The sequence below is a fragment of the Macaca mulatta genome, chromosome 12 (assembly GCF_049350105.2).
Source record: "Macaca mulatta isolate MMU2019108-1 chromosome 12, T2T-MMU8v2.0, whole genome shotgun sequence".
Taxonomy (NCBI): Eukaryota; Metazoa; Chordata; class Mammalia; order Primates; family Cercopithecidae; genus Macaca; species Macaca mulatta.
In genome coordinates, this window is record NC_133417.1 from 137,979,355 (window position 1) to 138,003,825 (window position 24,471).

The 24,471-nt window shown below is 40.6% G+C and overlaps 1 protein-coding gene and 1 pseudogene across 8 annotated transcripts in view; one reads left to right on the top strand and one right to left on the bottom strand.

The window, feature by feature from the left end:
* Positions 1-24,471, top strand: part of GIGYF2 (GRB10 interacting GYF protein 2) — a 167,070-nt gene that overhangs the window by 21,582 nt on the left and 121,017 nt on the right. For all 8 annotated transcript variants that reach the window (XM_077957914.1, XM_077957915.1, XM_015111358.3 and 5 more), the window contains one exon: positions 18,088-18,171. In XM_077957914.1, the coding sequence (XP_077814040.1) occupies positions 18,131-18,171 (41 nt within the window). In that variant the 5' untranslated portion in view covers positions 18,088-18,130. The remainder of the gene's footprint in view (positions 1-18,087; positions 18,172-24,471) is intronic.
* LOC717706 (elongation factor 1-beta pseudogene) lies at positions 12,667-13,576 on the bottom strand (annotated as a pseudogene).

The following is a 24,471-nucleotide window of genomic DNA, read 5'->3' on the forward strand; positions in this document are numbered from 1 at the left end:
TGTTTTTAACAACTAGGTCTCTTGGGAACAAATCAAGTAAGGACTCACTCATTACTGTGAGAGTGGCACCAAGGCATTCATGAGGGATCTGCCCATAATCCAGACACCTCCCATTAGACCTTGCCTCCAGCATTGGTGATCAAATTTCAACATGAGATTTGTAGGGGTCAAATACCCAAACCATAGTACTCTTCTTGAACATCACATAAAAGAAATCATACAGTATATATTTTTTCCTAGCCAGCTTGTTTTTCTAAACATGGTGTCTGGGTGATTTCGCAGTATCATTGTGAATATCAGTAATTTTTTTTGTTGTTATTTGTTTTTTGAGACGAAGTCTCACTCTGACCAAGCTAGAGTGCAATGGCATGATCTTGGCTCACTGTAACCTCACTACAACCTCTGCCTCCTGGGTTCAAGCAGTTCTCCTGTCTCAGCCTCCCGAGTAGCTAGAATTACAGGTGCCCACTACCTTGCCCAGCTAATGTTTGTAATTTAAGTAGAGACAGGGTTTCACCGTTGTTGGCCAGGCTGGTCTCGAACTCCTGACCTCACGTGATCCTCCCACCTCAGCCTCCCGCAGTGCTGGGATTACAGGCGTGAGCCACCACACCCGACTGGTTCTTTTTTAAAAATTGCTGAGTAATATTTCATTATGTGCGTATACTGCAGATTGATTTGCCTGTTGATGTACGTTTACATTGATGGACGTAATACCCAAATGTCAGTTTTTGACAATTATAAATAAAGCTACTATGAATCTCTTGTCTTTTGGTAGAAATAGAACTTCAGTTCCCTTGGGCGTATGTGTAGCAGTTTGTTATGGGATCACAGGGTAGGCATACAGTTTAGATTTAATGGATATTGCCAATTTTTTTGAAGTAGTTGAACTAATTTGCACTAATAAAGTTATTAATCTTGTGTTATCTTAATTCATGTCTGGCTAAACTAAAAATCACTGACTGCTGTAGTGGGGACAGAACTACTAATTTGTTTAGTATATGTGGAGAGTGCTAGAGGAGTTGGTCTTTTTTCAGCTTTTGGAAAAACGTAGGTAGGGAATGGGAATGGGGGCAGATTCAGGTTCCTTGGTATTCATTCTGTGTTAGTCTTGTGGCAGACTATACATAGTACTGGCTGGATTCCATCCCAAATTTCACCATATTTTTTCTGGGTAAGTTTTGTGTAGCTAGGAAGTGGAGATTTGTAGTAGCACTTTTTTTTTTTTTTTTTTTTTTTTTGAGACAGAGTCTTGCTTTTTTGCCCAGGCTGGAGTGCAGTGGCGTGATCTCAGCTCACTGCAACCTCTGTCTCCTGGGTTGAAGCAATTCTTCTGCCTCAGCCTCCCGAGTAGATGGGATCACAGGTGTGAACCACCGTGCTGGCCACATAATTTTTATAATAAAAATCCAGGGGATTTTCAAAGGTATGTATGTTTTGAGTTCTTAGTGAAATAGTGGTGGTAGCTAATCTGTCTTCAAGACTTCTGGGAAGCAGTATTCGGGAACACTGTCAAAGTTGAAGTATCAGACACTGTGCTGGAGTCTGACTCAGCATCTGCTTTGGCTTCTTCTTGCTGATTTTACCCACATGGGACTTACTATGTAGATTTGCTACCTTTTTTGTTGAAAGTGATTTCCTGAGATCAGAAGTTGCTTCGTTCCTCTAGGCTGTGCCAGGCTGTAAGAAAATGGCAGGCTAAGAGGGAGAGGTCAGAGTCTGTCTTTTCTTTATAATAAACTCAACAATAAGAAGGACCTAGGTTGATTTCTTTTTTCTCCTGTGAAAATGTACTTAGGCCCACAAAGTGATAGATGAGGTCCCAAAGAGGAGATGAACAGTCTTAAAGAGGAAGTCATGAAAATTATAGAAAAATATAGGGAGAAAAAGAAAAATCATTATACTAATAATCAGATAAAATAACTTATAGTAAGGTCTAAATTTAGCTCAGTTATTTAGAAGTTGACAAAAAGTCTAGCTTATATAATATTCACTGCCAAGTACAAGGATACAATTTATTGAAGAAGACAGCTTATTGGTATTATTGCATAAGGAATATATTACTTGAAGTCACTTATGTGTAATTTTGAGTAATGGACAAAGTCTGAAAAAGCAGTTATGTAGAAATATTCTCTCAGCTGTTTTTTTTTAAAATTATACTTTAAGTTCTAAGCTACATGTGCACAACGTGCAGGTTTGTTGCATAGGTGTACATGTGCCATGTTGGTTTGCTGCACCCATTAACTTGTCATTTACATTAGGTATTTCTCCTAATGCTATCCCTCTCCCAGCCCCCCATCCTATGACAGGCCCTGGTGTGTGATGTTCTCCACGGTGTGTCCAAGTGTTCTCATTGTTCAATTCCCACCTGTAAGTGAGAACGTGTGGTGTTTGGTTTTCTGTCCTTGTGATAGTTTGCTCAGAATGATGGTTTCCAGCTTCATCCATGTCCCTGCAAAAAGGACATGAATTCATCCTTTTTTGTGGCCGCATGGTATTCCATGGTGTATATGTGCCATGTTTTCTTAATCCAGTCTATCATTGATGGACATTTGGGTTAGTTCCAAGTCTTTGCTGTTGTGAATAATGCTACAATAAACATACGTATGCACATGTCTTTATAGTAGCATGATTTATAATCCTTTGGGTATATACCCAGTAATGGGATCACTGGGTCAAATAGTATTTCTAGTTCTATATCCTTGAGGAATTGCCACACTGTCTTCCACAGTGATTGAACTAGTTTACACTCCCACCAACAGTGTAATTTTTTTATTGTTGTTGTTGAGACGGAGGCTCACTCTGTTGTCCAGGCTGGAGTGCAATGGCATGATCTCAGCTTACTGCAACCTCTGCCTCCCAGGTTCAAGCAATTCTGCCTCAGCCTCCTGAAGAGCTGGGATAACAGGCATGAACCACCTCGACTGGCTAATTTTTGTATTTTTAGTAGAGACCGGGTTTTGCCATGTTGGGCATGCTGGTCTCAAAACTCCTGGCCTCAAGAAATTCACTCACCTTGGCCTCCCAAAGTGCTGGGATTACAGGCATGAGCCACCGCGCCCTGCCTCTCAGCTGCTTTTAAGTCATGTCTTTAAAATATGCGATAGAACTTTCTTTGAAGTCCTTATCCCTAGTGTTGGAATAGCCAAAGAGAAAAGGCCAGAAGAGGGAGGGAAGAACCCGATTATCTTCTCTGTCAGAGTTGCTTTCAGCATGAGAAAGGTATGCTAATAGAGTGGTCTCAGAACTAACAATATTTTGCCCACATTCCTTCAGAGGCACTGTCTTTTTCTGACTCCTTCCTCAGAGATGTGAGGGTAAGTTCTCAGAATTCCTGAGACCTGCCAGTTCCACTATGCGATGCATTCCTGTCATCATCTGTCCTTGTCCAGAATGAAAGTCTCTCTATTTATTCATCCTTTTTTGTAGTCTGATCTTCATACCACTCAGAGTTTCTTCTTCCCTTGACCAAATCTCTTGTTTAATTCCTAAGACTTTCCTCTTGAATTCTCTGAAATGTTATTTTTGTGTTAAACCTCTCCCTCGTGTTCATAAGATGTTTTTCAGCTTTCTTGTGGTAACTGAAGCCCATCTGCCCTGGTAATCTTACCTTCCCTTTAGTCCTCTGAGGTTAACAGTAGATTTTTTTTTTTTTTTTTTTTTAGACGGAGTCTTGCTCTGTCGCCCAGGCTGGAGTGCAGTGGCCGGATCTCAGCTCACTGCAAGCTCTGCCTCCTGGGTTCACACCATTCTCCTGCCTCAGCCCCCCAAGTAGCTGGGACTACAGGCGCCCGCCACCTCGCCTGGCTAGTTTTTGTACTTTTTAGTAGAGACGGGGTTTCACCGTGTTAGCCAGGATGGTCTCAATCTCCTGACCTCGTGATCCACCCGTCTCGGCCTCCCAAAGTGCTGGGATTACAGGCCTGAGCCACCGCACCCGGCCTGATTTTCTTGCACTGTGATATGTCAGGATGCAGAATCAGGGTCTTCATCCTTCTCCATTCACAGGCTCATTCTATTCCTTGATTAGTGTGGCTCTTCTGCCTAGCTTGCTGCTGTTCCTCTATGCAGTTCTTAGTATCCTTTCATACATTTTCTAGTTTAGGTGATAGATCATATATGGTCAGGTTAGCCATTTTTTCTCTATCTTTGTGCAAAACTCTCTTTCTTCTGAAGTTCATGCTGTCTGACAATGCATCTCTCTTCCCTTCCTTAGTATCAGAAAAGGACCCTGTGGTCTTACCCTTTGATTCATTGTTTTTTCTATTTTCCTCTCTGCCATTATCCTGAGGTTACTTTAGAGTCTATGTAGCTGATCCATCCAGTCCTCCCAGGTTCCTGGTTTCTTGTCTTTTACTTTCATCTCCAGTTCTGGTAGTGCAATTATTTTTATTCCTACTGTACTTGCTTTTTGGCATTACCAACATCTTAAATTTGTCAACTCTCTTCTGTTTTTACACCCTTCCCCATAGTGTCTAAATCACACTTCTGCCAGCACTCTCTACTTTGCCTCTTATTCTTCCCTTTACCATGCTGACAAAACCCTAACCCTGGTTTCCTGTGGGCTCTCTGCCCCATACCCAGGCTGCTACGTTGGAGAAAGAAGCCCACAACCTTGCAGATTAGCTTCCCTCTTGTATTAGCCCATTTTCATATTGCTGTAATGAACTGCCTGAGACTGGGTAATTTATAAAAGAAAGAGGTTTGGCCGGGCGCGGTGGCTCAGGCCTGTAATCCCAGCACTTTGGGAGGCCAGGACGGGTGGATCATGAGGTCAGGAGATCGAGACCATCCTGGCTAACACAGTGAAACCCCGTCTCTACAAAAAATACAAAAAACTGGCCGGGTGAGGTGGCAGGCGCCTGTAGTCCCAGCCACTCGGGAAACTGAGGGAGGAGAATGGCGTAAACCCGGGAGGCGGAGCTTGCAGTGAGCCGAGATCTGGCCACTGCACTCCAGCCTGGGTGACAGAGCGAGACTCCGTCTCAAAAAAAAAAAAAGAGGTTTAATTGACTCAGTTTTTCATGGCTGGGGTGGCCGCAGGAAACTTACAATCATGGCAGAAGGAGAAGGGGAAGCAAGGCACCTTCTACACAAGGTGGCAGGAGAGAGAAGTGCCAACGGAAGCAGGAAGAGCCCCTTATAAAACCATCAGATCTGATAAGAACAGCATGGGGGAAACTGCCCCCATGATTCAGTTACCTCCATCTGGTCTCTCCCTTGACACGTGGGGATTATAGGGATTACAATTCAAGATGAGATTTGAGTGGGGACACAAAGCCTAACCATATCACTTCTCTATCTTTATTGGGTCTTTAGAGATACTGTAGCTAAGTGCAACAAGGTGTCCTGAATTGGAGACTGGCACGGAACAAGGATGTTGTTGGAAAAACTGATGAAATCTGAATAAACTCTGAAATATAGGTAATAGTGATGTACCAATGTTGGTTTCTTAGTTTTGACAAAGTATTGTGTAACCTAAGTTGTTAACATTAGGGGAAACTGACGGTACTTTTTGTTTTATCTTTGTAACTTTTTAATCTATAATTATTTCTCAAGTTTATTAAAAGAAAAAAAATCTCTAGCATAGAACACAGCAGCTATCAATTTCTTTAGTTTCCTCAAACCCTACCTTATCTTCTGTGTCGTTTACCTACTTTTCTGAAAAGATGAAGCCATCAGTTTGATGAATTCCCTTCCGTTTCCTTTATTTTTGTTTTTGTTGGTTTATTTTAAAATTATTTTTTATGTAGGTTTTGTAGATACAGGATCTTGCTGTGTTTCCCAGCCTAGTCTCAAACTCCTGGGCTTAAGCAATCTGCCTACCTCAGCCTCAGTGCTGGGATTCCAGGCATGGGCATTAGCTTGGTCTCAATTTCCTTTTAAATTCCCCTACCCCCTTCAGTAAAACCCTACATAACCTTGGAAGCATTCTAAGTCATTTGGATCTACTTTCCTCTGGTTACAAGTAGATAGGAGTCGTTTTTGTTTCTATTTGTTCTGTGAAACCCTCATACTTCCTGCCTTCTCAGAGATTTCATTTACATGACATTTTTGTTGAATTGTTTCTTCACCTTTTGACTCTGCTAGTAATTTTTCACTGGGGATATATCTAAAATTAAAAAATGGAAATTTTCTTTCCATTCTACTTTATTTCTCTTCTCCCACAGCTAAGAATCTTTTTTTTTTTTTTTTTTTGAGGTGGAGTCTCGCTCTGTAGCCTAGGCTGGAGTGCAGTGGCATGATCTCGGCTCTCTGCAACCCAGCCTCCTGGGTTCAAGCGATTCTTCTGCCTCAGCCTCCCAAGTAGCTGGGAGTACAGGCGCACGCCACCACACCCAGCTAATTTTTGTATTTTTAGTAGAGACGGGAGTTTAATTTTTAGTGGAGACAGGAGTTTCAACATACTGGCCAGGCTGGTCTCAAACTCCTGACCTCGTGATCTGCCTGCCTCGGCCTCCCAAAGTGCTGGGATTACAGGCGTAAGCCACGGCGCCTGGCCATTTTCTTTTTTTTTTTTTTTTTTGAGATGGAATTTAGCTCTAGTTGCCCAGGCTGGAGTGCAGTGGCGCTATCTCAGCTCACCACAACCTCCGACTCCTGGGTTCAAGTGATACTCCTGCCTCAGCCTCCTGAGTAGCAGGGATTACAGGGTTTTGCCACCACGCCTGGCTAATTTTTTTTATTTTCAGTAGAGACAGGGTTTCTCCATGTTAGGCTGGTCTTGAATTCCCGACCTCAGGTGATCCTCCCGCCTTGGCCTCCCAAAGTGCTGGGATTACAGGTGTGAGCCACTGCACCCAGCCTTCCACAGCTAAGATTCTTAGTTTTGAGATGGAGTCTTGCTCTGTCACCCAGGCTGGAGTGCAGTGGTGTGATCTCAGCTCACTGCAACCTCCGCCTTGAACCTTCTGGGTTCAAGAGATTCTCCTGCCTCAGCCTTCTGAGTAGCTGGGATTCACGGGCGCCCGCCGCCATGCCCGGCTAATTTTGTTTTTTGTTTTGTTTTGTATATTTAGTAAGACAGGATTTCACCATGATGGCCAGGCTGGTCTCGAACACCTGACCTCGAGTGATCCACCCATCTTGGTCTCCTAAAGTGCTGGGATTATAGGCATGGGCTTGTGCCGGCCTCACATGTAAGATTCTTGAAAGAGTTGACTGCATTTGTGGTCTTCCCTTCCTCACCTCCCAGTCATGCCTCACTCCATTGAAATCTGGCTTTGTCCCCCACGGTACTCCTAACTGCATTCTTGCAGGTCATCAGTGAGTTCGTTTCTGAAGCCAATGAAGAATTTTCAGTCTTTCTCTTTTTTGACTTAAATATTTGAAACTTTTTTTTTCTTTTGGAGACTGTCTCGCTGTCACCCAGGCTAGAGTGCAGTGGTGCTATCGTAGCTCACTGGAGCCCTGAACTAGGCTCAAACCATCCACCTCAGCCTCCCAAGTAGCTGGGACTAAGGCAAGTGCCACCATACCTGGCTAATTAAAATTTTACTTTTTTGTAGAGATGAGCTCTCACTATGTTGCCTAGGCTGATCTCAAACTTCTGGCCTCAGATAATCCTCCTGCTTCAGTCTCCTAAAGCTTTGGGATTACAGTCGTGAGCCACGGCACCTGGCCTAATATTTGCAACTTTCAAATACTTTCCTTAAAAAAAAATGTACCACTACCATCTTTGTTGTATGCACAAATTAGAAACTTAATAGGAAAAGAGAATTATCCACAATCCTACCACTTAGAAGTATTAACATTTTGGGGCATATCTATATATATCCAATGTATTTTAAAATGTTTTAAATATAATCATATTCTCTGTATTCTGTAACTTGCCTTGAACACTTAATATGTTGTTGGTATCCTTTCATGTTAGTGAAGTTTAGTTACTCATCACCTCACTCTTCCCTACTAGATTGAATTCATTCTCCTTCAAGTAACTATCCTCAGTCATCTTTCTAAAGTACAAATTTTATCCTGGAAATATGAAATGCAAAGACTTTTGTGATGTAGCCACTGTTTTACCAGTCTTCACATTAGTTTTTTAGCCTGTTGAACAAATTATCTTCCAAAAGAACGTAGGTCTTTCTCCTTTACCCTTTCCTGCACCTCTCCCTCTCCCCCTTTACCCTTAAAGACTGCCTCATTCTTAGTGTCTGGTTTTTGGAGTCCTTATAATACGATTTGACCTTGTGCAAGCTGCTTAACTTTTCTCTGTGCCTCATTTCCTCATCTACAAAATTGGGCCAAAGAATCTATGTCAAATTAAAAGAATACATATAAAGCACTTTGAACTCTTAGTAAGCACATAGTTAGCTCTCAATAAATGCTAGCAAATACTATAATTCAACAGATCTTCAGTGTTATGCTTCTCATTTTAGGATAATCTTCCCAGTATTCCCAGAGCTTACTTTGCATAGTTCATTGTAGTCCTTATCAGGTGGTACTCATTGTTTTTTTTATTAGACTGGCGCCTTGAGGGCAGGAGTTGTCATTGTATTCCTTGTTCATAATGCATCCAAGTAATCTGGTTGGGGTTACCAGATAATATTAGCAGTATCCATTAGATTTTTGTATTGGATCAAAGAAATTATTTCATGGGATTCTGTTTAGAAAATCTGCTCTTACTTTTTTTTTTTTTTTTTTTTTTTTTTTGAGACGGAGTCTCGCTCTGCCGCCCAGGCTGGAGTGCAGTGGCCGGATCTCAGCTCACTGCAGGCTCTGCCTCCCGGGTTCACGCAATTCTCCTGCCTCAGCCTCCCCAGTAGCTGGGACTACAGGCACCCGCCACCTCGCCCGGCTAGTTTTTTGTATTTTTTAGTAGAGACGGGGTTTCACCGTGTCAGCCAGGATGGTCTCGATCTCCTGACCTCGTGATCCGCCCGCCTCGGCCTCCCAAAGTGCTGGGATTACAGGCTTGAGCCACCGCGCCCGGCCAGTGCTCTTACTTATATATTTCTGTATATGAAGTGTGTTACTCTGTAGAATAGGTTGGGGCTACTAGTAAAAGTTTGGGACTGGGAGAGTTTAGGACATGGATCCTTTGGCCAGCCCTTCAGGTGGCCAGTAGTAGTAATGGCTTTTAACTTTTTGCAGTTTGGAGTTTAAAAAGTAAGCAAGATGAGGCTGGTCACCGTGGCTCACACTTGTAATCCACCTGTAATCCACCACTTTGGGAGGCCAAGGCGGGTGGATCACTTGAGGTCAGGAGTTTGAGACCAGCCTGGCCAATATGGCAAAATCCTGTCTCTACTAAAAATACAAAAATTACCTGGGTGTGGTGTTTGGCACCTGTAATCCCAGCTACTGGGGAGGCTGAGGCAGAAGACTTGCTTGAACCTGGGAGGCCGAGATTGCAGTGAGCTGACATTGCATCACTGCACTCCAGCCCCGGTGACAGAGCAAGGCTCTGTCTCAAAAAAAAAAAAAAAAAAATTCATATGGGAGCACACCCTTCTCCCCATCCCCAAATACCCTTTGTTAAAAGTTTTAAAAAGAGTAAAGTAAATAAGCCACAGTGGTGCATGCCTATAGTTTCAGCCACTGGGGAGGCTGAGGTGGGAGGATTGCTTGAGCTGAGGAGTTCACGTCCAGCCTGGGTAACAGTGAGACCCTGTCTCAAAAACATAAAAGTTAAAAAATAAATAAATAAAATAGTTGTTTTTTTTTTTAAAAATTTTAAATAGGTCCTGTAGCTTTTGAGGATTTGAGATTTCTTCTAGGTGAAAATTTATTTTAAAATATACATGACAAGATTTCAAAAGTACAAAAAGGTAACTCAATGGAAGATAGATCTTGCCCACTCCATACTTCCAGTTCCTCTTTCTAGAGGACTATCACTTAGGTGAACTTTAATTTTCTGTAAAGAAATCATATTATACACTAAGCAACTGTGATTTTAGAATTCTGTCTAGTAGAGATAAAGGCATAAATATATGAATAAAAGGTTGTTTATTGCAGCATTGTTCATAAAGGCAAAAAAGTAAAAGTTATCCATTTCTATGGAATGTTACACAGCTTGCTTTTTTTTTATTTTGGCACAGAGTCTTGCTCTGTTGCCCAGGCTGGAGTGCAGTGGTGCGATGTCAGCTCACTGTAGCCTCTGCCTCCTGGGATCAAATGATTCTCATGCCTCAGCCTCCTGAGTAACTAGGATTACAGGCGTGCACCACCACACCCAGCTAGTTTTTTGTATTTTTAGTAGAGACAGGGTTTCACCATATTGGCCAGGCTGGTCTTGAACTCCTGGCCTCAACTTGATTCACCTTTCTTGGCCTCCCAAAGTCCTGGGATTACAGACATGAGCCACTGTGCCCGGCCCATTTTAGCTTTTAAAAACTGCAACTTAACTCTGTATCTGTTTATTAGAAGTTTGTCCATGCAAATATATTGAGATAATTGCCTGTCTCAGAATAAGGTATATAGTATGATTCTTGCTTTATAATAGCAAATAGCTAATCCCCTTTCCCCACCACATATATATGAACATGTTTGAGTGTGAAGTATGGAGGGATACACACTGGTCTGTTAACATCTTTACCTCAGGAAATGGGAATAGCGGAGAGGCAAGAGGAATTGTGAACTTCTTGGAGGTTAGTATGGGTTCTATTTTAGTTATAGAGAATGTGGTGAGAATAGTACCTCGGGGGAGAAGATGAGAGTCAGTGAATTTGAGTTTAGTGAAAGGTTTGGGCTAGAGATCTCTACCTCTGTGGTCTTTCTCTTTCTTCCTGTATCAGCCTGTACAGTGATTGCTGAGGCTTTGTTCTTGTTCTTTCTTAAGATTTCTGCTTTGGGGTAGCCTTATTCAATTTTTGATTGTAACTTTATGGATTCACTTCCATTAAATCTGTATCTTTCTATTATGACTACTCTTCAACTCTAGGTCTTTTGGATACCTCCTCAAGCACCTTGTACTTATTTTGTTCAAAACCATCCTCAGTATCCATCCCCCCAAATTCATTTTGCTGTTTTCTGCTTCCTTTTAAGCTTTATAATACATGTTTGAAAAATACCCCCAACATTCAGTCCTGTAGATTCCATTCCATTTATGTTATCCTGTGTTTTAGATTTTCCTTTCCAGAGGGAGCAGTGCTTTTACTGCTTTGGGAACTATTTTATGGAGTGGGTGTTTGAATAGATCCTTGGTTTTGTACGAGCCATTCTAAGGGAGGGAGGTCGGGCTTCTGGGGGAAGGGTATGTCATAGCACAACTAAAGAGGAAGGAAAATTCAGTGGACAGTAGAAAGTTCTCATTTGGCCTTGAGTTGGGAGGTGAAACAATAGGAGATTGAGTTGGGGAGGGAGGCATGAGTTGTCAGATTGATGGTACATAGTAGGTGTGTTTGGACTTTTTTAGAGGAGTATAGGCCATGATCAGAAAGGTGCCTTAGGAAAATTGATCTTGAGGCCCAGTCAGGGAAGTGAATGAGAACTTTTGTTATAATAATCCAGACATGCATTAATAGAGTTTGGACTATAATGAAAGAGGAATGCAAGAGGCATCTTAAAGGAGAAGTAGGCTAAATTTGAGACAAAATGACTGGATATAAGGGATGGAGTAGAGAGAGTTTCAGATGATCTGGGCTTTTGAGACTGGCTGACCAGTAAACTGAAAACAGTAGTGCCTTGATGATGTGATCAGTTGTTGATCCCATGCCACATTGGTCATGGGAGAGAAAAATCAGATTTGTGATTAATTGCAGGGGTGGGATCATCTCTCCCAGCCAGTGGCCAGTTAGAAATTTGTGGGCAGATTTTTAATTGCTGTTGTTAAAATGACACTCCTACTGTCTGCATGTCCTCTTTGCCATTCTGTAATTTAGAGGGAAATAAAGATGGGCAGAGAAATACCAGGATAGTGCTGGTAATGGAGGAAAAGGGGGGTCATAGTTTCAACAAAAGACAGTCTGCAGAGGCAGGATAGCATGATGGAGCAGAGCGTCCAGAGTCTGGTTCAAATCCTGAATTGCTTTATAAACTCAGAGCCCTTTTCTTTTCCCTTTTCTTTCCCTTTTCTTTTTCTTTTCTTTTCCTTTTCCTTACTGGGTCTGGCTCTGTTGCCCAGGCTGGAGGGGCTCACTGCAGTCTCGACCTCCTGGGCTCAAGCAGTCCTCCCACCTCAGCCTCCCAAGTAGCTTGGACTACAGGAGTATACCACCACGCGCGACTAAGTTTTGTATTTTGTGTAGAGGTGAGGTTTTTGCCGTGTTGTCCAGACTGTTCTTGAGCTTCTGAGCTCAAGTGATCTTCATCCCTCCGCTTCCCAAAGTGCTGAGATTACAGGTGTGAGGCACTGCACCTGGCCTCCAGAGCTGTTTTCTAAAGGTCACAAGTCTTCTAGGAGTTTAAACTGAAAACATTTGGATAGTTGGAGCTTAAAATGTTGCCCTAAGCTCCTTTGAATACCTCATTACATCCTTAGAAAAGACTATTCAGAGATAATGCACAGTTTCCATTCCAACTAATTTATAATTTAGAGGCAGAGTGTAAGACCATGCCTCCAGTACATGTAAATACATTAAACCTGGACTCATTGAAATTGATTTGGAAGGAGCTGTCTGGGATGAGCAACTCAGAATTAAGAGAATACAGTATTTTTAAGTGCATAATTTAGATTTCTCCAGCATTCATGCCTCTTCGATTTCCTGTTTTGAATCATAAAGAAGAATGAGCAGAACACTGTTCTGAGTAATGCAGGTCTCTTTATTTGATAATTAAATCACTTGGTTTATTATTTTTAGGTTTTTTTTTTAATTAACCTTTCAAGCTTTTATTTAAATGACATGATCCAGGATGGATTTTAGATTTTGTTGAAAGCAGCCACATCCATGGACTGCATGCACATAGTCCTCAAAAGCAGTGATCTGCTTCTCCAGCATATCTGTTCCAACTTTATCTTCAACTACGCAACGTATTTGAAGTTTCTTAATTCCGTATCCCACTTGAACTAGTTCACATGAGCCCCAGACTAAGCCATCTGCTTGAATGCCTCTGATGCATTCCTCTAATTTCGCCATAACTGTCTTCTCATCCCAAGGTTTCACATCTAGTAAGATGGAAGACTTGATAAGTGCAGGTTTTTTGGCTTTCTTCGATTCATATTGTGCAAGGCATTCTTCCCTTAGCCTCTTCGCTTCTTCACTTTTCTCCTCCCATCAGATCCAAAGAGATCAATGTCATCATCTTTACTATTTAGCTCCTCTTCCTATAGTGTCTTCCACATCCACAGGACCATACTTGCCCAAAGCTTTCTTCAGTCCTGGAAGGCTGGCCTTTTCTTTTTCGTAAGACTTGATGTGATTATACCAACGAAGGGCATGACACAAGTCAGCAGGCGGTAGGCTTTGCTTCAAATACTGCCACATCTTCTTGTGATGGCAGATACCCCTCGATGTAGCTCTTGTCCACCAGGTAATTGTTGAGCACCTGGAGGCCGGCAGGACTTTTCAGGTCTCCAAAATCCATGGTGTCAGCTGTATCTGAGACCTGGGGAGCAGCAGAAAGAGCGCAAACTGTGGGCACCTTGCACTGAGAAAGGAAAAAAATATTCTTAGGTTTTTAAGAGTTCTTCAGAAATCTTTACTTTAGGGGCCGGGTGCGGTGGCTCATGCCTGTAGTCCCAGCATTTTGGGAAGCTGAGGCAGGTGGATCACCTAAGGTTGGGAGTTTGAGACCAGCCTGGCCAACATGGTGAAACCCCGTCTCTACTAAAAATACAAAAATTAGCTGGGTGTGATGGTGCACGCCTGTAATCCCAGCCACTCAGGAGGCTGAGGCAGGAGAATCACTTGAACCTGGGAGGCAGAGGTTGCAGTGAGCCAAGTGCAGAGTGCCACTGCACTCCAGCCTGGGCAATAGAGCGAGACTCAGTCTTAACAAAAAAACAAGTCTTTACATTAGGAAATAATTTTCTTATGGAAACCATGTTGTAAATGGTAGTTGGTTTCCCAGCTCAAGACAGTGAAAAATCTTGTGAGCTCTTAATGGTTGTGCATTGTAGTAGTTTTGAAGTACTTAAAGATTTATAGGTGCAACGATAAAGTGGACCCAAACAGGATTTCCTTGCTTGTTGTTCCTTAGATGCTGCTTAAATCTGGGGCTTCGTTTATATTTCAAGACTGCTGCCTGTAGGGGCTTCATCTGTATCATTTGTGTTAATAGTGACCCTGGAGTTTTGTGCTTTGCAGAACCTATGTGGGCATATGTGATGGCCTTGTAATAAGTTAAAGGGGAAAATATTAAATCACTAACAATGAATTTAGTATTTTCACAAATAGCAAATACTTTGAATTTTAGTTGAGATTTACCTGCTTTATAAATGCAGTCTGATTTAAATCCTGACTTGCTTTATAAATGCAGAGCCATTATTCATTGCTCTAGAATCCTTTACAGGTTTGAGTTTAAAACGTTTGGCTAGATGGGGCTTAAAATGGTGGTAAAACCGTGCCTTCAGGATGTTTAGTATTAAAGAAAAACATTACAGTTGATGTTGTCTCTACAGCTCTAGTTGATGTAGTCTCTTCAGTTCTATTTGTCATCCAGATAGGTCCACATACTTTTCGAAAACACACTGAATTGATTTATGTTACAAAAGGTCATAAGGCTGATTTGTAAGCAGTGATACCTGTTTTAGTTTAACAGTGGGCACCTTTCCTGGGGTCTGATCATTGCTACCTTGACAAGTCATTCATATATTACATTCAATTAAAATGTACCATAATTTTAATTGAATCTTAACATGTGTCAACTATAAGATTAATCATTTTGTGCATTACTGAGAAAGAAAGGAATACTGCCAAGAAGACTCCGTTGCATCTGGCACAGGCTTTTCTTGTTAGAATTATTTTATATTTTTAAAAAAAGCTCTTTTAAACTTATTTAGCAAATAAGAATGGATTTTTATTATATAGTGTATCCTTTTATTGCATGTATGAAAATGAAAATAGAAGTAAAATACATTTGTTAAGATAGTCCTAAGATATTTGAGTATTTAGAGTCTGACTTTTCTAAATCGCTTTTCAACTTGGCGTTATAGAAGTCTCCTTGTGCTTTCTTCCTCCCTCTCCCCACCAGTCATTCAAAGTATTGGTGATGCAGTAGTTAAGACAATGCTCTATTATTCTGTCATCAATTTAAAAATTAGTCATTTGATGTTTGTGAAGATTTTAAGAGCAATATAAGCTGTTTAGTTTTTAACCCCTTTTAGTACTTCAGGGCTTCTGCATGTGGTCATATGGGTTGTGCAGTGTCATGTATCAATATCAATAGCAAACCATAACAGACTCCATTGGCTTGTATGATTTTTCCCTCCTTTCTTTCTGAGGTCCTGTAAATCACTTGGAATCATTCTCTGAATGATGAATAGTTACTTCACTAATATTCCATGGCTGTATTTGCTTCTTTTCTGTTATACAATAAATTTAGTTTTGCTATAGAATCGTATTATTTTGAAGACATTTAAAGTGGCAATTTAAAAATTGGCCCTTGTTCAGACAGCTGTAACACAACTCACACCCAGCCAGTAGCAGTTGTAACTTGGCATCAGTTTTAAGATTCATTCTAATTTCAGAAAATTAAAATGTTAAAGTGTGTTTTCTTTTTTTATTTTAATTTTTTTTTTTTAATTGAGACAAGGTCTTGCTATTTTGCCTAGGCTGGAGTGCAGTGGTGCAATCGCGGCTCATTGTATTCTCAACCTCCATGGCATAAGTGATCCTCCCACCTCAGCCTTCCTAGTAGCTGAGACTACAGGTTCACACCATCATGCCCAGCTAATTTTTGTATATTTTTGTGGAGACAGGGTTTTGCCCCGTTGCCCAGGCTGGTCTTGAACTCCCGGGCTCAAGCGATCCACCCACCTTTGCCTCCCAAAGTGCTGGGATTACAGGTGTGAGCCACCATGCCCGACAGTTATGTTTTCTTTGAATCACCAGTTGTTTTAAGAGGTGAGGAGGGGCTGGGCGCAGTGGCTCATGCCTGTGATCCTAGCACTTTGGGAGGCCAAGGCAGGCGGATCATGAGGTCAGGAGATGAGACCATCCTGGCTAACATGGTGAAACCTTGTCTCTACTAAAAATACAAAAAAAAAAAAAAAAAAAGCTGGGTGTGGTGGCACACACCTGTAGTCCCAGCTACTCAGGAGGCTGAGGCAGGAGAATGGTGTGAACGTGGGAGGCGGAGCTTGCAGTGAGCCTTGATCGCACCACTGTACTCTAGCCTGGGCGACAGAGCGAGACTATCCCCCCCCCGAAAAAAAGAGACCAGGAGGGTACTAAGTTTACCTCAGTTTTAGTCTGGTTTGCACCTTTTGTGTGGTGGGGGAGCAGGGAGTCAGGGTCAAGTAAGAACATGATAATCTCCCTTGGAGTCTGCTTGGTTGACATAGGACTGGAAGGAAGGCAGATAAATGAATAGCTGATTATGAAGGTTAACACACTTTTACTTTGCTGTTTCTAAGCTTTAGACATTTGTAGTTTATTATTTTGTAGATCATTTAAACAGAGGCAACAGGACTTGGTCCCCAGTGCCCTGTGTGATGTATATTAGAGATATTTTACAGTATACAGTTGTCCCTGAGTGTCCATGGGGTTTCGTTTTAGGATGTCCTTCAGATGTTAAAATCCTTGGATGCTCAAGTCCAAGGATAATGTAAAATGGCATAGTATTTGCGTATAACCTGTGTACATGCTTCTATATACTTTAACACCTCTAGGTTACTTATAATGCTTAATACAACAGAAATGCTGTGTAAATAGTTGTTCCGCTGTATTGTTTAGGGATTAATGACAAGGAAAAGAAGTATCTATATATGCTGGTACAGATGCAGTTAAAAAATTTTTTTCCATCCGAGGTTGGTTGAATCCATTGACCAGAACCCATGGATATGGAGGGCCAGTTATGTTTACAATTTTTATAGTATTTTCCATTTTTAAGCTCCCATATCTTAAAATTACTTTCAAAATGTCACTTGTGAAATTCATTAGTTTATTATTTTAACTTGACAATCTGAGGCAACTTTTAAAAAGTTTATATTTTTTTTATTTAAAAACTTTTTTTTTTTTTTAAAGAGATGGAGTCTCACTATGTTGCCCAAGCAGGTCTCGAACTCCTGGGCCCAAACCATCTGCCTGGCTTGGCCTCCCAAATTATAAATTTATTTTTATTTATTTATTTTGTAGAGACGGGTTCTCACTCCATCGCCTAGGCTGGAGTGCAGTGGCAGGACCACACCTCACTGCAGCCCCAAACTCCTGGGCTCAGGTGATCCCTCCACCTCATCCTCCTAGGCAGCTAAAACTACAGGCATATACCACCATGCCCAGTTGATCTTTAAATTTTTTTTTTAGAGACCACATCTCCAACTCCTGGGCTCAAACAATTCTCCCATCTCGGCCTCCCAAAGCGCTGGAATTACAGGTATGAACCTGTAATACAGGTACTTGCCTGGTGGTTCCTGGCCTGATCCAAGATAATTTTTAAAAGAAGCACTAGGCTCGAGAGGCTGAGACAGGAAGATCACTTGAGGTCAGGCCAGGAGTTTGAGACCAGCTTGAGCAACATAGTGAGACACACTGTCTGTTAAAAAAAAATCACTAGGGGGTAAAATGCTAAACGCAGAAAGTGAGGAGAGTTGAAGCTCTGTGATAGGTAAGGAGGGTCCTTATTTTAATAATCTTTGATGTACCTCATGGTGAGAGGGGAGCCATTACTAGGAAGTAATAGAAACTAAAATGTAAATATATTACCCTTCATTCACTCCCCATTGTTCCAGAGATAAAGGGAGAGAATCCTTAACTTAGTCCCCAGTGTCCTGTGTGGTCTGTTCCTACCTGTCTCTCTAGCTTCATCTTAAACTATGCCTCGTTCCCCCAGATTAACATAGAAAGGTGGGGAATCAGAATATAAGGGTTGATTTATTCATTTCATTTTGCCTGCTATATTATTGTTTTAAGTAGTAATTTTAAAATCTCATTTTTGTGACTCTAGTTGAGAGAAGCATAAATAAAATGCTCTCTAGCTGTACTTTCTGGCCTGGAATTCCACATTTAATCTCAACTAATTGTATGGAGATATTTTTCTCGTTAACAGGTTTCTCCTCATAGAAAAATCTATTGTAAAAATACGGAAAAGAATGGCAGCGGAAACGCAGACGCTGAACTTTGGGCCTGAATGGTGAGTTTTCAAAATCTCATCCTCTTTGATACTGGATGACTAATACAGTAGTAAAGTATTTGACAGGTGCTAGGTGGTTTATAAATGTGCATGTTTTTGAGACTTTTGCTTTATGTGCCTTGCTGAAAACAATGTGTTAGTTCAGGAATAAATTATATTTGGTAAATGAGTGTATTCTATACTTAATTAAAATTTTTTTTCTTTGTCTGGTTATATATGTAATGATGGCGGGAGTCTGACCCTCCTAGAAAATTATTTTCTGTTTATTTAAGTCGTTGTCTAGGTGCATATACAATTTTATGTAAGTATAATTATAACATTTTTATGTCTATATGTTTTCTGCTACATTGTTTTGTCATTGCTCTTCATAGATTCATTTGAGAAATAGTTTTCATTGAAGTATTACTTGAAAGATGGCCTAGGCAGGTAGTTCAGTGTTATACTAGCTGTTAGCAGTAGCCTGTCTAGGATTGAGTTAGCGTTGGACATGATAACAATTAATTGACCTTTGAGTCTCTTACAGATGTGTTTGGACCCCGAATATGGAATTCTCATGGAATTTTGAGATCCATCACATTGTAGTGTGGCTTTCCCCCCTCCCCTCCTTTCTTTTTCCCCAAAGTTGGTGATTGAAGATCCTCTCTTCAGTGGCATCAATAATAATAATTAATTTTTCTATTCAAACCTTGGGCAACCCCTTTGGTAATATCAGAAGCAGTATCTAAAATAGATAAATTGGATTTATGTCTTAAACTCTTGGTTGTTCAGGTGGGTGTGGTTCAATAAATGATATAGACTTCCTAGACTTCCTGTAGTAACTCTGTTTGAGGAGTCTTATTAACTTACCCTATTAGAAACATTTCTTTTTATTAATATATGTGATCTTGAAGTTTTCTTAACTTTTATAGCCAGCATTTGGAGACTGAGGAGAAATCACTGTTTGAAGTTCTAAGAACTGATGGAACTCCTGTATTTTGAGAGTTTATTTAGAACGTGTTAACCTAAGTAATGCTGTACTTGTTTCAGTTATTCCTTTATATTTTAAAAATGATTTTATTATCAAATTAATATGTTTCTAAAAAAATTAGAAATAACTAGTAAGCCAGAAAATACCATCGTAATTTCAACATCCATGGTACACACTGTAAATATCTTGGTGTATCTTTCCAGGTGGTTTTATGTATGCTTATTTGTGTATATATACATTTATTTTTTACAAAAATGGGATCATACTGTACCTTTAGTTTTGTAGCCTGCTTAAAGAAATAACCAAATCAGAAACATCTTTTTTTAATCAATAAATATTTTCTGTTGTATTAAACGGTTGCATTGTATGGATGTACCGTCATTTATTCAACTAGTCCTCTAGATGTGGCATATAGAAGCTGTTCTTGATTTTTCATTATAAAAATATTTTTAATGAACATTCTTATAGTTAAATCTTTATTTCTACCTTAATTCTTTTTATCAAGTGGATTTAAATTCATATAAGTTACTTTTTAAGCCATTTTGTGTGCAACTCATCCGCCTTTATCTAGAATTTGTAACTGCTTCTCTTTTATATTTACATACCTTCATGTCTGTTTCTTTATAAAAACATGGTTAAAATTGTCAGCTAATTTAAGGAAGTTGTTTTTTTCAGCATCCTGCTGTTTATAGGTAACAGAAAGGGAACACCAGGAATTTAGACACATCAAAAGGGAAAAGAAAAACTGATGATGTTTTAGAATCAATATACATTCAGCTTGATGCCCTATAGTATGGGTTGGCAAATTGTGGCCTGTGGGACTGTAAAGTTTTTGTAAGTAAAGTTTCATTGAAAGACAGAGACGTCCATTTGCTTCCATATTTTCTGACTGCTTTCATGCTACAGTGGCAGGGTTAACAGAGGCCATTTGGTTCACAGAGCTTAAATATTCTCTGGCCCTTTACAGAGACAGTTTGCTGGCTCCTGCCCTATACCATGAGTTCTCAAGGTCATCTCAGTGTAGTATTGAGCATCTTTGAATAGCATCTTACACATCCTCCTTTTTATTGATACTCTGAAATTTTGTTTGATGGTATTTCACCTGAGTGGCTCAGTGTTTTGTACAAAATTTGAATTGAGGTAGCCTTAAACAGAGGGCAATCACCATTTCCATGCTTAAACAGTAGACTCACCTAATTGTATATCTGTTACCTTGCGGACTAGAGCTTAGGAGCATTCCCTTAGTCATCTGAAATGCTGATGAACTGAGGAATGCAGGTGTAAGTAGGCATAGTGCCCTGTGTGTATCATCTGTCACAATTCCTTCTGGCAAAGGGAATATATGAGGCCCTTTAAGTAATCCTGAGCTGGAAAGTTACAGTAGGTGTAGAGAGTACTACCTTATTTTTCTTCACATATGACATTCTTTGTGAAACTTGAGGTAAAGAGCTGTGCCCAGGGTACTTGAGAATCAAGATTTAGATTGATGACATCGAACCAGTGTGCAATTAACTCTAAATGAGACAGAAGCACTAAGTGATACGGTGTTTACTAAGGTCATCATTTTTGTGAATAATGTAAAACATAATGTTCAATAAGGAATACTTAAAATGAACCAATTTATTTGTATCTTGGGGCAGTTGTGAAGATGGGAGAACATTTAAAATTTCGGTAGGGACAGACCATGAGTGGCTGTAAGCTTTAACTTTTTTTTTTTTTTTTTTTTTGAGGTGGAGTCAGCCTTGCTCTGTCACCCAGGCTGGAGTGCAGTGGCGCAATCTGAGCTCACTGCAACCCCTGCCTCCGGGTTCAAGTGATTCTTCTCCCTCAGTCTCCTGAGTAGCTGGGATTACGGGCACCCACCACCACGCCCAGCTGATTTTTGTAATTTTAGTAGAGACGGGGTTTCACCATGTTGGCCAGGCTTGTCTTGAACTCCTGACCTCAGGTGATCTGCCCACCTTGGCCTCCCAAAGTGCTGGGAGTACAGGCGTGAGCCACTGCGCCCGGCCAAAGCTTGAACTTTTTAAGGTCTGTGGAATCATTAGGTCTTAGATTATTTTTCTACATAGAATAAAAAAATATATTACGTTATCATCAGAGCAGTTTAAAAGGGTATGATACATTCAATGCCAAGTATATCCTTTCTAGATATAAAGCAATAGTGTCTTTCTTTAAGCCTTTCCTCAAATGCTACCACCTTAGACCTTTCCTGACAATCTGTATAACTCTCCACCCTTTACTCCCTTCCTTGCTTAATTTTTTGTCATGTTTTTATATCAAAATGTAACATGCCAAATATTTTATACATTCATTTTGTTATTTATATCCTATCTTTCAACCCCCACTAGACTGTGAGCTCCATTGAGGGCAGGTACTTTGATATAGATTTTTGTACAGTTTGTTAACTGCTGTATCTCCAGTGCCTGGCACATAGCTACTGAATAAATATTTATTAAATGGATGAATTGTTGGAAAGTAAAGTTGTTTTTAATGTTTTGCTCTTGTAAATGATATGTATGTATACCCTTGAACAATTTTGTTTTTATCACTGATCATTTTATTTGGATTAATTTCTTGGAAGTGGAATTATTAAATCAAACGTTTTATTTTTAAGACTTTGGATGATATATGGACAGTTTGACCACTAGAAGGATTGTATGAATTGAATTATCATCTGTGTGTTTGCTCTTGACAAAACACTAAGCACCGACTTGATAATTTTTGTGGTGCTAAATTCCTTAGATTTAGGTCTTTTAGAGTTTTTTGTTGTTAGTTTCATTAACAAAATAAACACACTTATTCCAGAAAATCTGGTGGAAACAATACAAGAAGAAAAAGAAAAGGGTTAGGCATGGGCTGGGAGTGGTGGCTCACGCCTGTAATCCCAGCATTTTGGGAGACTGAGGTGGGCAGATCACCGGAGGTCAGGAGTTTGAGACCAGCCTGGCCAACATGATGAAACCCCATCTCTACTAAAAATACAAAGTTAGCTGGGTGTGGTGGTGTGTGCCTATAATTCTAGCTACTCAAGAGGCTGAGACAGGAAAATCATTTGAATCTGGGAGGTGGAAGTTGGCAGTGAGCTGAAATCGTGCCATTGCACTCCAGTCTGGACAACAAGCCTGGGCAACAAAAGCAAAACTCCTTCTCCAAAAAAAAAAAAAAAAAAAAGAGAAAAGAAAAGGGTTAGGCATGGTGGCTGGCCCCCAGCTCCCAGCACTTTGGGAGGCAGAGGCACGAGGATCACTTTGAGCCCAATAGTTCCAGACAAGCCTTGGCAACACAGTGAGACACCCTTCTCTACAAAAAAATAAAAAAAAAAAATTAGCTGGGCTTGGTGGTGCATATGTTTGGTGTCAGCTATTTGGAAGGCTGAAGTGGGAGGATCATTTGAGCCTGGGAGATCGAGGCTGCCATGTTTGTGCCGCTGCACTCCAGCCTGGGTGATAGAGCAAGACCCTGCCTCCCAAAAAGGAAAGGAAAACAAAAAGACCAACAAAGGGAAAGATCTAGGTAGGACCCTAATCCTACCACCCAGAGTAGCTTTGCTAACGTTTTGGTTTGTATCCTGTTTGCAAATGTATCTTCAAAATATTAAAAAAAAAAATATTTAGGCTGGGCACGGTGGCACATGCCTGTAATCCCAGCACTTTGGGAGGCCGAGGGGGGTGGATCACTTGAGGTGAAGAGTTTGAGACCAGCCTGACCAACATGGTGAAACCCCATCTCTGCTAAAAAAAAGAAATTACAAAAATGAGCTGGGCACAGTGGTGTGCGCCTGTAATCCCAGCTACTGGAGAGGCTGAGGCAGGAGAATTACTTGAACTTGGTAGGTGGAGGTTACAGTGAGCTGAGATCATGTCACTACACTCCAGCCTGGCTGACAAAGCGAGACTCTGTCTGTAACAAACGAACAAATATTTGGTGATTTAAAACACTTTTGAGCATCAAAAATCTATTCAAGTCGAGTGTGGTGGCGTGCACCTGTAGTCCCAGCTACTGAGGAGTCTGAGGCTGGAGGATGACTTGGGCCTAGGCGTTTGAGACTAACCTGGGCAACATAGTGAGAACCCATGTTTAGAAACAAAAAACAAACAAACAAAAAACAAAACAACAACAAAAACCTACCCGGATAAGTCTAGATAAGGACTTTATTATAGGGAGAATAATTATAGACATTATCTGGCTTTCTTGGAAGGAGCCAAGAAAGCTCCTTTGGGAGTTTCCTCTGTCTCATCTTCTTGGTCTTAAGGAAGTTTTCCCAGGTTTTTCCTTGCAAAGATGAGGGAAGTACTTGTTTTCTTCCCCAAAGTATTTTATTTATACATTTGTTAAAATAGTTATGGCCTTGTGATGTACCTGTATATGTATTTGCGCCTTGCTCAAGAAGAGCTAATTCCATTAAGAAACGCACTGTATTTCTCTCTTTTGGTAAGCCCATTGTTGAGCTTAGTGTACTGGACATTGGCATTAATATTTAGTTAACTAATTTAGTTAATAAATGAATGTTGAATGAAGCCATTAGGGTCTTATGGGGGGCGGGTAAGAGAATGCAAACCTGAGATTGCTAGCTTACTGTCGATAATTGTGGGATTATGTGAAAAATGAGACATTCTGGAGGATGAGATGTGTTAATATTTCCAGTTTTCAGACAGGGTAAAATATTTCTATGTGAACTGAAGGAGTAGTAAATTAGATGTTTTTGAGGGGTATATTTTGGAAGAGAATATTTGTTCAGAAAACATTTTATCAAATGCTTGCTCTGTTTTATGTCTTGGGTTAGGTGCTAAGGCAATAAGGATGAAAATACACAGTACCTAGTTTTGAATTTAATGGGGAAGCTGACACTAAATAATTTCACTATGTCATAATGCTGTAAAGGAATTATAATGCAAGCACAGGATATTCAGCTGCCTATTTGATTTTTCCACTTAGATTTCTTACAAGCATCTCATACTCCATATTTTCCAAAACTGATCTCGTTAGTTTTGCCTTTATATGTATTTCATCTTAATACCATATGTGCCCATTTGCTCAAGCTAGCAGTCTCAGAGTTATCTTTGATAATTCGTTTTACTTCTCTGTTCCTATATCCAGTCTGTCACAACATCACGTCAGTTTTATCTCTACAGTATCTCTGGAATCTGTTCATTTCTCTGAATCTCTGTTGCTATCACCTTAGTGAAAGTTGCCACCATCTCTAACAAATTTTGCACCAGTGGCCTACTGATGTTTCCTGGCTTTTTTTTTTTTTTTGCTGGGGGAGATGGAATCTCACTGTGTCGCCCAGGCTGCGGTGGTGTGATCTCGGCTCACTGCAACCTCTGCCT